Raw genomic sequence first — 16,807 nt, 5'->3', positions numbered from 1 at the left:
AGAGTAGTCCTTCTTTTGCTCAGCCCTAAACCACTTTTCAGCCAGCAGTGAGAGGCCCTTTCTCCTCAGTGTTGATGTGTCAGGGCTGGGCTGAGGAGAATGGCAGGGTCCTGGAGAGGGTGACTCCTGCCAGCTTGGGAGGTTTGGGTCTGGCCATGGATCATTTTGTTTCCTTAGGTTTGATACTTAACTCTGAGACTCTTGTACTTTGAGATGGATCACCTGATGAAAGTACCTCTCATTGATCCAAGCTGTTGGATATCAGCCAGCTTCTTTTTTCCTAACATTTTTGGGTTTGGTTTCAACATGCTGGAGAAGAATGTGAGTCATCCTCTGACTACTCCCTTGTAACTTGGTCAGGAGTGAGAGAATAGTTTATGAAGATAATGCACTTTTCTGCCCTCATCTTTTGTTTGCCCTCTTGATGTGAGGAGTTAAATGACTATGAGGATTTGGGAGGGCTGTAGCTGATGAATAGGCAATATAGATCAGAATTTCAGAAGTAAGGAATTCGAATTCTGCCGTTTTTTCAGAGAAGTGACATCAAAAGCAGGATTTGGAAGTTGGAATAGAGGCACTTTGGAGGGAAACCACATGATCGGAACTACTGGAAAGCAGGAAACTGGAAGACAAAGATGAAATAAAAATAAATTTTAAGTGAAAAATAAAAGAAAACATATTAGACAAAACACATTAGGAAAGCAAAGGCAGACTAAAAACAATAAAAAAGATCGTAACATGGCAAAAAGCCTCTTACCATTATGGCAAGATCCGACACACAAAATAAGGAAATTAAATACCTGCAAAATTATATATGTGTATTCTGTTAATGGAATCAAATACAAGTTCTGTGGTTATACCGATGTAGTTAACTATTTTTCAATTAAGTAGAATTATCTTTGCTCTGAGTTGATCTGCTCTTTTCAAAGGTCTGGTATCTCTGGGTTCGTGAAGTGTCTTTTTTGTGTGCACGGGTTTTGGTTATTAGCGTTTTTAAAATCTCCCAGGAAATAAATAGTGAGATCCTTCTTCTTTCTGCATGGAGCAACTAAATGAATATGAGCGACTAAATCTTGCAGAGCCAACTAATGGGGATTACTTGAAAAGCAAAGGCAGTTTTTCTTCTTTTCTTTTTTCTGTTTGATACTTCTTTCCATTTGGTTTCCATAATTCTGAATGTCAGCCTTTTGTGTGTGAGTAGTGTGTCCTCTCAGTATGGATTTGTATTCCATTTGTTATGTAAAAGCTTTCAGTGTTTGAACTTTTTATTTTTTTAACATGGCACAACATGTTTTTACATAGCTCCAAGGAGATCTTTTATGCTGCAGCATTTTAAAATTACAAGTTAGCTTTTGTTCTTGGTATGTCTTACATGCTTTCTTACATGCCCTTTAGCTGATGTTCTGATATGTAGGATGTTGTAAATCACTTCTCATAATTTGTATTAGTCTGTAGGGAGATATCTTGCTTAGATACCTGTTTGGACAATTAATATCTGACTAACTCTGCATTCTGAAAAAAATAGGCGGCTTGTGCTCTGATAGCTCACTCATTGTTTGTAAAACTGGGTAGGGGAAGGAAGAGGTGATCTTAGAAAGTAAGGTTACCTTTTTCATATTTCTCAAGAGGGTTGAGCGATGCTTGTCAGTGTCCTAAAATTTGGTTTTTAGGAGTCAGTTGCCTAGACATGGAGCTCATAATCTTTCTGTAGTGTCAGGAGATAAAGGGCATGCTTTCAAAAAATCATGAATGTGTAAAGGAACTGTCTTCTTAGGGCTCAGAATGGGATTTCTGTAGAAGCTCATACAAGACAAGAAATTAGCAATTGTAGGAGGCTTTGTTGTTTGTCCTTTGTTGAGATGCATCATCACTATGTAAACATGGTACTGACATCCATCCATTATAGTAGCCCTTGGGGGTTTTTTGGGTAAAATCTTATTTCTTACTAGCTTTTAAGTTCTTTATTTATTTTAATTTAGTTTAGCAGACTTTCCTCTCCTGAATCTGTTGTAATAAATGTAAGTCTTCACAGGTCATTAAAGCTTCTGGTAACTGGAGCTCTAATCCTGGGCTGTAAACCCAGGCTCTGCTTTTTCTTGTTAATAAAGTCTTCTTACGAACTTAGAGGTAACACCTAAAAGGATTTTTTTTTTCAATTGATTTGAATCAGTAAGCATGTAAAATGCTGTAGAACTTTTTTCTTTATAAAATACAATGCATGTGGGAGAGATATGGTACAGTACAACATGAGGGTTTTATTGGCATGACTTAGAAAAATCTGCCTGGGTGGCTATGTCTATTGCAAATTTTAGACCATGCACCCCATGCCAGGAAAACCTTACATTGCATGTTCTGTACTTTGGAACAAAATGAGTTGCATGCAGGTAGTGAGTCATTGGAGACAGTTGCTTTACTCCCTGTGACATACAAGCAGGGGACTAGAAGTATAACTGAGGGAAACTGTTCAGAGAAGCTTTCTTAACTGCCAGTTTGTGGGAGCTAAAATCTGAACAGTACAGAGCTCTTGGCCTGTCTCTCTCAAAGCATGAGACAGAAGATATGCAATATTCAGAGAGGATGAATTACAGGTAAGTAATTTGCTTTTATGGTACTGCCATTTAAGGGTGGATGAAGGGAGGCATTTGATCCCATTGATTAAAATCTGCATACAAATTTTGGTGTAAACCTGTGTGTTCTTCATAGGAGAGAAGCGTGTCTACCTCTCACTGCCCAGGCCAGGGGTAAGTTGCTTTTGGGTTTGTTGTATTTACTTTATATCTGCTGTTACATATTTGACTTCTTTCTGTGTCACAGCTTGATGGGGACATAGCAATATCTTGTTAACATGTGTTGTGTCTGGATGGCTGACAGTAAAATATCAAACTTTGTCAGTTTATTAAATGAATAATAAACAGATTGAAGACTAAGGTAACTAGTTGTGTAATGTGCTGTGATCACTTTGATTGTACATGAACGTTTTATTCCTGTTCATTAACATGACATTTTTGACCACATATACTACTGTCATGCTGTATAATTTAAAGATGCATTGTTGCTATTAAAATAGTAAGAATATTCTGCAACATACTGAAAACTAAAAAAAATTGAGATTACCAAGACTTAACATTATTTGGACCTATTTGGAACAAATGGACATGTTCAAGCCTGTTGTAGGCTCTTCAAATGATGAGTTCTTTTTTCGTTCTGTGATCTTAAGTGTTTAATGTAGGGAAAAAAGTGATGCCAAATACCCAGTTTTAGTTGTGAGGTATTTCATATCCTTAGCTGATTATAATTGATATTACAGTGTTTCTGTGAGCATCTGTATGTTAGGAAACATAAACGTTTTTAATCAGTCATTTGATTCAGTCTTTTCATGGATAGGAAAAAGGGAAAGAATTATCTCAGAAGGTACAGTAAGCTCTGGCTTGTTTCTTTCTCTCCTTGCTTTCTTTCCTTAGCCTTTACTGTTCAGGAATTTGGGTGTGAAATGACCCCCTGTCTCCATGTCTTCTGTTCTGTAATTCTGTGACTTCAAACACAATACTACTTCTGACCCTTAATGAAGAAAGAAAAGGTTATATGTTATCAATCCAATCTGCAGATTTAAATAGAATATAATGTTTGGCTGCATAAGCATGGGTGAATTTCATGGTTACAGAACTAAATATTGAAACTGGAAATAGACTGATTCAGTGACTTTTGATAGTTTTTGTCCTTCACTAGTCTGAGTAAGCTACACAGCTTCTAGACTTCAGACAAAATTTAACAAGGAAATGTTTGAAGTCAGATTTCCACCTACTGATTCATATGCCTTTTAAAATAATCTTGATAAAAGCTTTGTGCCTACGATTTAAACAGTCTGCTTTGTTACTGTTTGAAAGGTTGCCGCCTTATTCTGAGTTTTGCAAGATGCTTTAACTTGGAGGGAGTTAAAATAAATGCACAGTTCGAAGGTAGACAGGAAATGTAATTACATCCCTAAGACCACCAGTGTTTCTTCACAGGGCGATTTCTTTGCCTAACTGATGCATTAAGCTTTGGAACTGCCTCTCTTTCCAGTGCTGTTACTCTCAGTAGTGCCTCCTCTCTCCCTGCTGTGGGCACAGAGGTCTGCTGTGCCTGGCTCACGCCCACGGTGTCCCTGGACAGAGGCCACACTGTTCCTGTCGATCTAATTAGATTACATATTCTGTTACATCTGTTTAATTGCAGCTCTGCTGTTTGCTAGTAATGAGTGGCATCCTAGGACTGTAGCTGAGAACCAGAGTAGTTGTGGTGATTCACGTGTGTGCTTACTGCATGCGTGTATTTTTCCTCTGTAGTATTAAATGTCAAATCATGTTTTAAAAGCAGAGTAAGTTAGCTGATTTTTAACAACTGTACTATTGAAATACTGTGAGTAAACAGCAGAGTGGAGAAAACTACAAACATTCTGAGGGGTTTTGTTATTTATGGATAGAAAAATTTACCTGTGCTAGAGGACTGGTTTTCCTGAATACCTGTCACTCTGCAGCTTAAATATTTGCCATACCTTCTAGGGCAAAGTTTATGTTTACAAGCAAATCTAGTTTGATTTTGTTTTCCTTTCTTCTTTTAGGATGCTGCCTTAAGACCAGCATTTCTTAAATGGTATCTCTATATCTGCAATATAGTCAGATCACAATTGAGAGTATCAGTTCTTACCCTTTGTGCTAAATCTTGCTGTATGGGATCACCATTTGTAATATATAGGCAGAATTACAGTGTCTAATCAGGGTAGACATTCATAAGATTCAGAATATTTAAACATTTTGGGATGGGAAAAGAGAAATAGCATGTAAGCTAAACTGAGCACCAAACTGCAGCAAGAATTTCAGTAGTATTACTTTACTTTTGCTCAGACTCCTGAAGTGAGAGATGGAGATGGCACCTGGAGCTTATTTTTGATGTTGTTCACAATAAATAGTGTTGGTGGTTTTTGCTCCCTGCAGGTATCACTGAGCTTAATTTGCCCAAATACTCCCACTAATGAATAGCAGGAGCTTTTTTCAGATTCTCAGTCAAGGTTCTCAGTCCTGCTCTCCTCCTCTGCAATCCAGTGCAGTTTCTGAACGTCGACTGTGGCTCCTGTGTCTGTTTCTCCTGTCTGTGAACGGTGACAGCACCAGCACACAAAGTTAAAGCCAGGAACTGTAAATTAATTTGAAACAAGTGATGTATTCCTGCACAAGTGTGTCATGCGGTTTGCAAACACTGCACTAATTATTGTATAATCTGAGCCAGTATTTGGCTTGCAGCCAAACAGGTATTTCTGCTAGTTCATGACAAATAAAAGAAGGAAACCCATGAAGAAATGAAAGTGGCAGTATTTGTTACCAGCTATTTCAACAAAGGGACACAGAATAATGAGCTGTATGGCCCCACTAGCATTTCCATGGGCTGTAGCCAACATCATCTTGCTATTAGCCAAATCAACTTCACTGTGATATCAGTATCACCTTTGATGATGTAAAAGGCTATTTGTTTAGTCCCAAGTATTACTGAGGATTTAGGGGGTAAGGGGAAGAGATTGTACTGCATTAGAAAGTGACATCCAAGAACTGTGGAAGAGGTCTCTTCCTTGACATTTCAGGGCATCTACAGGGCACAGATGCTGTTTGCACATGCCACTGGAGGAGGTCAGACAGATCAGAACAGGTTCTCAGTTTCTATTGAGAATTTTGTTTGAAGCACTAGAACTCTCCTGCAAAGTCTTCCTCTGAGTATAGAGCTACCTCTTATGATTTGTTAATGAAATGATTACCAATTCCTTTTATTTAAAAATATTATTTTTTGTTTGAAACAGAAGCATAATTCAAATCTGAAAGCATTAAAGCCAGTCAAACTAGATACTGAGGTAAGATGCCATTGTTTTAGTAAAAAACTCCTTTAGTTTTTTATCTTCTCTGAAGAATGTGTTTTCAAGTGTCATAAATATGGTTACAGGAACAAGCAAAAATTGCAAAACTTGGATTAGAATTGCATCTGCTCACATCTGATGTGGATTCTGAGACAGAGAAATGGGAGGATCAGGAGAATGAGATTGTGCAACATGGACAAGGCATGTCAAGTATGGCCTACTCAATGTATTTATTTACCAGGTAATTACATTGCACGCAGCAAATTTAGGTGTTTATAAGAAAGAAGACAATTTCATTTTCAGAGTATAATGAAACTGGGACCCATTCAGAAAGGAATTTAATTCTATCCTTAAGCTTGATAAATTTTGGTAAATTTCTAAGCTGTTTAATAATAAAATTAGGGGAGGTTTAAAGGGATAAATACCTGTTTTGTTTCAACATGTCTATTTAAAAATCTCTTGGGTACAGAAAACATTTTAAGAAATATGTTCATAAACACTTTGAAAATGGAGAGAATTTAAAGCACAGGTATATAATTGTAGATGAGAATTACTGATCTTTGCTGTACTGAAAAGAGTTGTTCTGAAACTTACACTTGCAATGTCAGCTTTCTTACTTGAAGAATTTATGTTTGGTTTTATTTACAAGGGTTGAGATTTTTTTTTCTTACCTACTAGTCCAGTAATAACTCAGTATGCCAGAAACATGGATTTCTACTCTTGTTCAGACTATGAGAATGAAGCCATTGCTAATTCCCCAGTACTGCTCTAGCTACTGAGATGTCTGTATGCAGTTCCTGTAGTAAGTTATTGTTGTGTTGTGTCCAGTATCTTCTAAAAACCCAGTACTTTACAGTTCAGTGGTGTGAACCCTGAAACGTTCAGGGGTGAGACTATAACTTTTGCAAGTAGCAGGCAAAATAATCTGCAGTCTGTACATGGCATATCTTCTGCTTTATTTCCCACAGAGGAGAAGGACTTCTGAAAACCACTCAAGATTTATTTCACCAAGCAGAGGTAATATATTTTTAAAGAAACAGGAGGTAGGCACTCTGAATGAAGGCCAAATTGTAGCTTAAGTCTGTGATTCCTTACACATAAGTACAGTGTACCATGAATTGACTGGCAGCTGTAGATTTTAAGCAGCCTAACAACTACCTGAAAGCAAACTTTTCAGTGTTCCAGTAGTAGTTTCAGACATAATTCATTACACTGAGAGATTCCAGTCAGGAGGAAGAATAGCAAACTGGCATTATGGCAAATACAGTGGACTTCAATACATTAGTAGTACTCATTGTGTCACTTTGCTCAGTCCTCGGTAGTGTTACCAGACACTCGATCCTGGTCTGAGCAGCAGTGTTTTCATGGGAAAGAAAGAAGAAAATGTGCATAACACAACCAGAAGACAAAGGGCCAAATGAAGTAATGTGTGGATTCCTTGTACATGTTTTTGTGTAACAGGAGACTGGTTACCTTTGACAGGACAATAAACAAACATGGCAGGTGTCATCTATCCACAAAAAATTTGTGACCTGCCACAGTGCAAAAAATAATTGGAAATCAGGGGAGTTTGATACATAAAGGGAAAGCCTTTAAACTTTGCTTATCTGGAAGGATGGCAGTTTGTAGTGTAGCTTGTTATTTCAGAAGTCACTGCAAACTGCTGACTTGTGATCTATAAAAATAAACAACTACTACAAGTTTATTTCCTGCTACTTTTCTACTTTATAGCACACTATTAAAACAAGGAAAAAGAGCGTCATTTTCCATTGTGGTTCATTTTGTTACATGCTTTCTCCCCTTTCAGATTTTTGCCACAGAGGGCACAAAGCTTGCTTCAGCTCTTCATGCCTTTTCTGATCAGGTGATGTATGACCTCCAAAACAGCCATTCAGCTTATGACACCAGTGCTAAGAAGTTGGTTGTGCTGTCTCTTCTGTTCACTTACCATTGGACTCTTTAACACAGAGTTGTTTTGTCTTCTGAACGTGTTTCAGGTACATGAGGATGACAAGGCTTTGCTTCTCTTGGAGGCTGAAAAACTCATCTCTCTGTGCAAGCAGCTCCAGATAACAGCTAAAGCTTCTGCTCAGGGTAAAAGTGCTACATTTACAAAGGTAAGGTAAAAATTATATATATTCTTGAAAGTAATGCCTAATGTGTTTTGAAATACAGTAACTTACTAATTTATGCTCCTGTTAAAATGTGGAACAGTTCAGGGCAGCTGGACTTCTTGGATTGACAGAGGACAATAAAAATTAATAAGTACAAAATTTTGTACTGTTGTGCAAGCATTTTTCTGCTATGCAGTACGTTGTTGCTGTTCCTTGTGTAGGACAGAAGTACTGTTTTGCACTGAACATGTTTTGAGAAGCTGAAGTGCAAAGTATAGAGGAAGAACCGTAAGAACCGTTGCCCTTGTTTTGTCTGTTGGGTCAACCCTCACCAGTAACTGTAATCCCAGCCATTTGCTGCACTGTCTTGTCTCAGGAAGGAATTTTCTCCAGCATAGGTGCTATTGTCTTCTAGCCTTTTAATATTTTCCCTACTGCCAGAGAAGGGTTTCAGTGAAGCTTATCTTGATGTGACCTACTCATTCATGTTGGGAGTTTGTTTGAAAGGAGACGAAATATGTACACTGGCACACAGCATACATGGAAGCCTGTCAGTGGAGAGCTTGGATGGATATTGGATAGTATTACTCTACAGGCTTATATGAACTTTTTTTAGGGAGTGTAGGATATAAAGTATTGTGTAATTGGCCCAGTGGTCACAGATAGATCATTGATATTAATGTTTTAAGGAACAGTTTCCCTACCCTGAGCTTACTGACTTTGAAGTCTAAGAATCAGTAAAATAATAGGATTTTTTTCTCCTTGATCTTACTAAAAGTACTGAAATTACTGTTTAGGTTTTGGATTTCACTATAACTGAAAGAGTTTACAGAAATGCTTCACAAGACAGTCATGTTCTGGACTGCAGTTTAAAAAATTAAAAGGTGGGAAGGTGTCCATAGGCTTTTATTGCTTCATATTCTTTTTGCTGCTGAGGTCTCTTTTCAGAGAACTTCTATCAACATGCCATTCCCCTTACCCACTAGATAAAAGAGAGGTACTGGAATTTTATCATGCTGCAAATGAGAATTTTAGGCAGAATAGTAAGAGATGGAGTAATAACTGCATATAATTACACTGTAATTCACTAAATTGCAGTAATAATACCGTAATATGCTAGAATTTCACCCAGAGAAATAGGAACTGTAATTAAGAGCACCTCACTATGGACTTCAGTGGTCAAAATTTTAATGAAGGTAATACGTATTTCCACCATGGTAGTAATGATTGTTATTCTGTTGTTACTAATGCTTAACATAAATGTAACAAATTCTAACCCCCCAGCTCTATTACTGAAATATATGCTTGCCTCTCAGTAGGTAGGCAGTCTGCCCTAGACTTTTTTCTGGTTAACATTCGTATTTGCTATAAATAAATACATATACAACTGCCACAAGAAGCAGATCTACAGACCTCAGTGGGGAATGGAGGTCAGGCTTAAAGAACTTCAAGTATCCCTGAGCAGCAGCAGTGTGATCAGTGTGACCATTCTGTGCACCTGGATGTTTGCTTCTAATTGGCTGTGGAAAGGATGTTTCAGTTTTACAGCAGGGCTAAAACTAGCTAGAGCATGCAAGCCACTCAGAACCAAACTCTGAGCACCTTGGGGCTATGTCTTGGTTTGTTTTACACTCTCTAAACTGGATGGGAACTTCAGTCTGTTTATACAGTGATGTATCACTACACAGCAATAACAGGCTCTCAAATTAATGTTCATTGAGGGCCCAGACTTGTGATCCGTGCCAAGTGTTAGATTTGAGGCATAAACTCAAATGCTTTGAGATTTAATACAACTCTTACTGTAACTCGCAGCAAAGCAAGGCTTAGATGATGTATGGCTTTCTAAATCATGCTGACAGAACATAAAAGGAAAAACATGAATTGTGATGATTCGTACTTAGATGATAAGAACTCCTTTCCAAGAGACTTCTATTACTGCTTACTATTAGATTGTTAGAGAATTACACATGCTCAAGTCTTGGCTTAACCTAAGGGATGCTTTTGTTCACATGTACTACAGAGAGAAATTAGGAAAAAAATAGGCAAAACCATTTGATTAGAAGAGAATTCAGAAGGAAAAATACTACTTATTTCAGCTCAAAGTAGTTTACCATCTCATGCAGAAAACAATTGCCTAACAGAATCACAGACTATTCTGAGTTGGAAGGGACCCACAAGGACCATTGAGTCCAACTCTTAAGTCAAGGGCCCACACAGGGGATTGAACCCATGACCTTGGCATTATTACAACCAAGTTGTAACCAACTGAGCTAATCTCAGGGTCAAGTAATGAGTGGTCTTGCTCTACTGTTGTCTTGTTTAGGTTGATGCATGCATTCTAAAAACAAGGAATGTAATGACTCTCTTATGCCAACTTCTTCCACTTTGCTTCAAATTACTGAGAAAGGTGAGTATTTGATTCAGCCACACTATTTTAAAGTTTTGGGGTTTGTTTCCTTTGGGTTGGGTTGGTTGGTTGTTTTTAAGAAATCTTCTTTTTTACATATACACAGAATAAAGCAGGAAATGGTTGTCTTAAACCTGCTCCACCATGGAAAGAAGACAGAATACGAACTGGTACAAATGCACATACTCCAGAAAGGAGAGTGGAGACATTTGGCATCAAGTCTTTAGAAAATCATGTAGCAAACATGAAGTTTTTAGAGAGCAAGTAATTACAGCACTGAGAAATGCAGGAACTCCCATTTGAAAATAACACTTGCTGAATTTCAATATTGCTTTCATTTGTGGAAAGTCAAGCCAGGTTAATTTGAAATGAAACTGTTGACCTTTGTCACATCTAATAGATGTCCCATTACTTAGCCATTACAACACCAACTAGTCTAAATGTTCTGTATTTTTATAATGTGAATGCCTTTCCTATGCTCACTGATACCGATTTTGTAATTAATGCTTATGAATGTCTTAATGGATGTTTCAACCCAAAGATGCTGCTAATAGACATTTCATATAAGGACCCCTGTGCTGCATATGCTATATGTAACACTACTGTTGAAGTCTGTAAACTCATCTCTGGCCTATTTCAGTCTATGTATTTGATAAAGCAGAATCAGGAATATAGTCTGAAAGGCTGTGGCCTGAAGCACTGAAATGTTATCTTAGTTATACCTGCAATGAAGTAGTTCTAGCTGCACCCCTGAATTTTAATCTTGATGACATGATTGGTCTTTGCAAAAGTGTATTTCTAAGTGATTAATAGTCTTGACTCCAAACCCTTTTACCCCCTTTGTAGATGGCAGTTGTTGCTTCCTTTATTATTAAAACTTACTGAGCAGAATTTGAGTTGCATGTAGAACCACTGAAGTATTATGCAGACTTGACATTATAGCATTTAAAATTTAAGGAGAGAGATGCTGATTATTACATTACAAAATTCTGTACAAAGGGCATTACTTGACTTCAGGATGTAATGAAAATACAGCCTGGCGTGAAATGTGTATTTTCAAGTTTATCTGCTCTTTGTACATGTGCTTCTGTTGTGTTTTTATTTTCAGTTCACCTTTGTCAAACTCTGTATTGTTTTTGTTTGGCTGAATTCGGTGATTAGCAAAATTGTATGATTTTTCTGTATGTATTATGCTTGCATTAAGCAGAAGCAAAGGTGATTGTGGAACATAAATACTCTCCAACATGTCATTCTGAGCTTATTTAAAAACTTGTAGTGCTAGAATTCAGAGAAAAAGAGTACAGAAATTTTAATACACAAATAGTTGAACTGGTTTACTTTTATATGAATCAAGCAGTTCAGTTTCACTTTTCAAAACTGGCCCTAGGTCTTTGAATACTACAAAACTCACAGTGTACAATAAAAGTAGCTTAAGTATCAAATACAGATGATAAGTGTAGAATTGATTTCATGCAGAAGAATTGTGACGTTTCAACAAAACTTCTTCATACTCCTTCTGCGTCAGAAGTCCTTGAGTTACACTTTTGCTTTCTTCAAATTTGGGTAGAACCACTGCAATGTACCCCTCGGTCAATGGCTAAAAAGCAAGACTGAAATTAGCTGGGAAATAAAAGTTAGAAAATAAAAAGCAAGAAAGTGTGTTACCTTTTCTTGCAGAAGGGCAGGATTGCTAAGAATGTTTTCATTCACTTCTATCAGCCGCCCTCGTATACAACTGCAAAAGTGTTTAGATTCAGTAGATGTGCATGGTATGGTCAAGGTTAGAAGAAAAAGGGAAAACCTTACCTGTAGATGGTATATTCCTCTCCATCTGATGAAGATATCCTGCACAGAGGGGCAAGTTCTGTTAAAAACTGAGCTCCCTGCATTTGAAAAACAAATAAACATATATGTAGTTTTAATGACAAGGGGCTTTTAAAAGTATTACCATCAGCAACATAAGTTTGTAAGCTTCTCAGAAAGCATGGATGTGTGATAGTTACAGGTCATTGCAAGTTACAGAGCTGTGTTCTCTATACAAGGGAAGATGCCAACTTAGTTACATGTACAAATCAAATAGAAGCTTGTTAAGAGCTTGCAGATTGAGTCATAATTAAGTTTCTTGCAGAATAGCAGATGTGCAGTTTGATCAGATTAAAATCAGAGGAGAGAGAAGAGAAACAGCACTGCTGATTTCAAAAACCCACCATGAAACACATTAAACTGGTCCATCTGCTCTCTGGATTAGCTTTAGAAAAACAGCAGTCTCCAAATCCTTGGCATTTTCTTGGAAGTATATTTTTGTCTTTTCAGGGATGTTTATGTCCCTGTCTACACTATGAAAAAAAATTACTCAAAACGAGGGGGTTTGAGCAACACTGGAAACCACCAGTCTGTAGGAGCACTGCAAGATTCTGGCTGGGACAGGCAGACAGGCACCTCTTGAGGAAGTCTCAATTCTTCAGCTGTAGAGGAGCTGGTTTAAAATACAATGCAAACGTAACCTGGCTAGGTTTCTGTCCTAGGAAGGACAGAAAGTCTTAGGCAGTGTGAGAGATTAAAATGAAAACTAAAAACAAAAAGCCATACCCTTTTTGACTTCCCAGAGACCTTATTTTGAAGTCTGCTACAGTTGGCACTGATTTGGTAATTAATGCTTTTAATTGTTTTCCCACTTTGAAGAAGAGGATGGGCTTCTGCCAAGGTGATGACACAGATTCTGCAAAAGAGAAGAGAGGCCAAGCTCTTTTGTGCTCTAAGCAAGCTCCACAACCTTTTCTGCCTATCTATATTGATGTCTGCTGTACCACACCAAATGAAAACTGCATTCTGACCTAAAGCAGATCCCATAGAATGCTGCATCCATCTCCCCTCACTCCTCCTAAGGAGTTTCTGGCTGTGCAGCTCCCACAAGAGGGAGCTGGATCCTGGCGAATGCATTCAGCGTGCCCCAGCAGCAAAGCCACCTCCTGGTCACCCCAGCGTTTTTCTCAGGGGAAGATGACAAATCATGGATTTGACCTGTCATCTGTTGGAGCTGAGACCTTGCAAAACAACAAAAAAAATCATCCCAGAATTTTATACTGCCTAGAAATAGCAAACACAGCCACATAATGAGGGTAAAATACTTCAGAGAACATTTATATAAGCCAAGGGCCCTGATATTTCACAATTGAAAGTAGCAAAACAGTCTTCTTAGACATTTGAACAAATTGTTTCCTTTCCCTCACATCAACAGCATTTAAACTGTTGTTTATATCAGACAACTGAGACTAGTAACTACATATTTAGTATTTAGTACAAATGCAAGGGTGTCCTTTGTTGCTGTCACGCCTTCTATTCGCAGGTATTCTGGTTTCTGTTTTGAAAGAATGCAAAAGAACTGCAGAAAACAGCCACAGAGAAGCTCCAGCTCCAAAGGCTGCAGCAAGGTGATGGTTGTGCCCTGTGCCAAGCACACCCTTCCTCTTGTACCAAATTCTTAAAAGAGGACCAGGCAGCCCACTGGAGACAGAAATGCAGCCTCACCTTCCCTCAACACATGAGCCAGTGGCACTGCTGGTTCTTGTGTGGACAGTAGTTGGGTTCAGTGGCCCAATAGGCTGCAGCCAAGGGAGGTATGAGACTCAAAATCATGTACAGGCTTTATTTATTCCAAATAAGGGGATATCCAGCTACTTCTAAGCAGAAGCAATGCACAACATTTTCCTGTCTTGCCTTCACCATCCATAGTACACAGATCATAGAATATGCCAAGTTGGAAGGAACGTACAAGGATTACTGAGCCCAACTCCTGGCTTTGCACAGGACATCCCTAAGAGTCACACCCTGTACCTGAGAGCATTGTCCAAATGATTGTTGAACTCTGTCAGGCTTGGTGCTGTGGCCACTTCTCTGGGGACCCTCTTCCAGAGCCCAACCACCCTCTGGGTGAAGAACCTTTTCCTGATATCCCACCTAAACCTCCCCTGGCACAACTTCAGTTCATTCTCTCGGGTCCTGTCACTGGTCACCACAGAGAAGAGATTGATGCCTGCCCCTGCTGTTACCCTCACAAGGAAGTTGTAACTGCAACGGGGTCTCCCCTCAGTCTCCTCCAGGCTGAACAGACCAAGTGCCCTCAGCCACTCCTCACGCAGCTTCCCCTCAAGGCCCTTCACAGTCCTTGTTGCCCTCCATTGGACACTAACAGCTTAATATCTTTCCAATATTGTGGTGCCCAATACTGCACACAATATTCCAGGTGAGGCTGCCCCAGTGCAGAGCAGAGTGGGACAGTCCCCTCCCTTGACCCCCAGCGATGCTGTGCCTGATGCCCCCCAGGACAGGGATGTCCCTCCTGGCTGCCAGGGCACTGCCGACTCACATTCAACTTGCCATCGACCAGAGCCCCCAGGCCCCTTTCCAAGGCACTGCTTTCCAGCATCTCATTCCCCAGTCTGTCCATACATCCAGGGTTGCCCCATCCCAAGTGCTGAGTCCCGCACTTCCCCTTTTGAGTGGAAAGCAATTAAATTCTGTAAAACAAAGGCCGGACCCTGCCCCAGGGTCAGACCCGGGCGGGCGCCGGCCCCCACTCGCCTGTTGGAGTGCTGCAGCACGCAGAAGTCCTCGCACGGCCTCCCCTTCACGTCTGCAACGAGGGCACAAACACCAGTCACCGGCCCGGCCCGGCCTGGCGGTACCTGCTTTGTACCAGCGCGCAAAGCACCGCCCGGTGCCGCCTGCACTCCGCCCGGCACATCCATCCCATCCATCCCCATCCCATCCCATCCCGGCCCAGCCGTATCTGCTTTGCACCAGTGCGTAAAGTACCGCTCGGTGCCGCCTGCATCCCGCCCGGCACATCCATCCCATCCATTCCAGCCCGACCCATCCTATCCCATTCCGGCCCGGCCGTATCTGCTTTGTACCAGTCCATAAAGTACCACCCGGTGCCGCCTGCATCCCGCCCGGCACATCCATCCCATCCATACCCAGCCCAGCCCAGCCCAGCCCGGCCCGGCCGTATCTGCTTTGCACAAGTGCGTAAAGTACCTCTCAGTGCCGCCTGCATCCCGCCCGGCACACCCATTCCATCCCTCCCAGCCCAGCCCGGCCCAGTGGTACCTGCTTTGTACCAGCGCGTGAAGTACCGCTCGGCGCCGCCCGGGCCCGGCGCCTGCATCCCGGCCGGCACATCCATCCCATCCATCCCGACCCGCCGGCGCACCGCGATGACGGAAGGAGGGCGGCTTCGGGAGAGGCGGTGCCAGCCGGGCCCGCTCCTCCCCCCCGGCCCGGGAAACGCCACGGAAATGCAATTTTACCTTTTGGGTTTTAATTTTTCTTTTTTCTCCGAGAAAGTAAGTAAACGAAAGATGTAGCATCTTTCGCCATATCTGCATCCGTGAGAAAAACGCTCAAAACCCAGCATTTGGTTCAGTGGTTTATTTTCTCCAGCACTCAGAAACACGGTAACAGCAACACAATATATACACACGAGAAAAGGTACCTTAAGTAAACAGCACATTTCATTAAAACATGGTTTTGTTTCTCGCTTGTGGCAACACTTTTTCCACAGAAAGTTTAGTTGTGCTGGTGTCTCAGTTCAGGCAGCAGGAGAGCCTCTGTGAATTCCATTTTAGCCTTTGAATTACATTTTATCCTTGGCTGTGTTCTATATAAACATAAATACACACTTGCCATCATATTTAGCCACAAAGGAGCAGAGAAACTGTACCGGCACCTGAACCCACAAGCCAGGCACGTGAGAACTTAGTAACTTCCACACCTTTGTTCTGACTCCCTGCACAGAGTAACTACATGTGACACCTTTTCTGTACAAATACAGGCCAAAATTATTAGAAGAATGTGTTACCAAAAAAACCCAACAAAAACTGATTACAGCATTGTTTGACTTTACACTAAAGGCAGCTGTAACCACATATAAAAATTAAGGTCTGTACCATAATTAAGCTATAGACAGATAGGCAAAACAGATGCTTCCATTTATCAGCCAGAATAGTCAGGCACATTACAAACTGCTGCATAAAAATATACACATAAAAATAAAGAGCTGCTCAGAGGCTCTGCCCCATCCGTTTGCCAAACCGTGAGTATTTTCAACATGAGTACACTGCAACATTGCAGATTCTACTTTATAAGGCTGACAAAAAAACTCCAATAAAACAACAACACAAACAAACAAATCCAAACCCAAAACACCCCCTATTTTTTGTCCTCTTGCTGGTACAAAACTATAGCAAGTGTCAGTCAATAGTCTTCTCAATTACTAGTTTGGACAGCCGTCTGTCATGGACATCTCTCCATCAATCATTGAAGAGCACTGAATGGGTTGAATACACTTGTTTTTACGGGAAAGACATTTCTGCCCACATGCTTTTTTAAAGGCAATTCATTTTT

The 16,807-nt window shown here is 40.2% G+C and overlaps 2 protein-coding genes across 5 annotated transcripts in view; one reads left to right on the top strand and one right to left on the bottom strand.

The window, feature by feature from the left end:
* The window catches only part of CTNNAL1 (catenin alpha like 1), a 63,127-nt gene extending 51,477 nt beyond the window's left edge, over positions 1 to 11,650 (top strand). Inside the window, exons 12-19 of the mRNA XM_071554994.1 lie at positions 2,704 to 2,741; positions 5,828 to 5,878; positions 5,968 to 6,122; positions 6,850 to 6,898; positions 7,689 to 7,745; positions 7,879 to 7,998; positions 10,319 to 10,402; positions 10,509 to 11,650. Of these exons, the coding sequence (XP_071411095.1) occupies positions 2,704 to 2,741; positions 5,828 to 5,878; positions 5,968 to 6,122; positions 6,850 to 6,898; positions 7,689 to 7,745; positions 7,879 to 7,998; positions 10,319 to 10,402; positions 10,509 to 10,670 (716 nt within the window). The 3' untranslated portion in view covers positions 10,671 to 11,650. The remainder of the gene's footprint in view (positions 1 to 2,703; positions 2,742 to 5,827; positions 5,879 to 5,967; positions 6,123 to 6,849; positions 6,899 to 7,688; positions 7,746 to 7,878; positions 7,999 to 10,318; positions 10,403 to 10,508) is intronic.
* ABITRAM (actin binding transcription modulator) lies at positions 6,641 to 15,789 on the bottom strand. Of its 4 annotated transcripts, none has more exons than XM_071554999.1 (6): positions 15,512 to 15,613; positions 14,984 to 15,035; positions 12,992 to 13,121; positions 12,209 to 12,285; positions 12,068 to 12,137; positions 6,641 to 11,999 (listed from the first exon to the last, which is right to left on the bottom strand). In XM_071554999.1, the coding sequence occupies exons 1-6, from the start codon at positions 15,594 to 15,596 to the stop codon at positions 11,871 to 11,873; spliced, it is 543 nt and encodes a 180-aa protein (XP_071411100.1). In that variant the 5' UTR covers positions 15,597 to 15,613; the 3' UTR covers positions 6,641 to 11,870. The 4 variants fall into 4 exon arrangements, with proteins under 4 accessions (XP_071411100.1, XP_071411101.1, XP_071411099.1 ...); XM_071555000.1 differs by having other exon boundaries at positions 15,523 to 15,600; XM_071554998.1 differs by lacking the exon at positions 14,984 to 15,035 and having other exon boundaries at positions 15,512 to 15,789.
* Positions 15,790 to 16,807: the final 1,018 nt, after the last annotated feature.

Source organism: Pithys albifrons, chromosome 4 (assembly GCF_047495875.1).
Source record: "Pithys albifrons albifrons isolate INPA30051 chromosome 4, PitAlb_v1, whole genome shotgun sequence".
Classification (NCBI taxonomy): Eukaryota; Metazoa; Chordata; class Aves; order Passeriformes; family Thamnophilidae; genus Pithys; species Pithys albifrons.
Note: the sequence above shows the minus strand (reverse complement) of the source record. Positions and strands in the feature narration are given on the sequence as shown.

Coding starts and splice junctions, on each gene's coding strand:
- ABITRAM (XM_071554998.1), bottom strand. CDS start 15,789: ATGCAGATATGGCGAAAGATGCTACATCTTTCGTTTACTTACTTTCTC. Junction 13,122..15,511: donor CACGCGCTGGTACAAAGCAG/GTACCACTGGGC, acceptor TCTCTTTTGCAG/AATCTGTGTCATCACCTTGG. Junction 12,286..12,991: donor TCTCTGGGAAGTCAAAAAGG/GTATGGCTTTTT, acceptor TTTCAAATGCAG/GGAGCTCAGTTTTTAACAGA.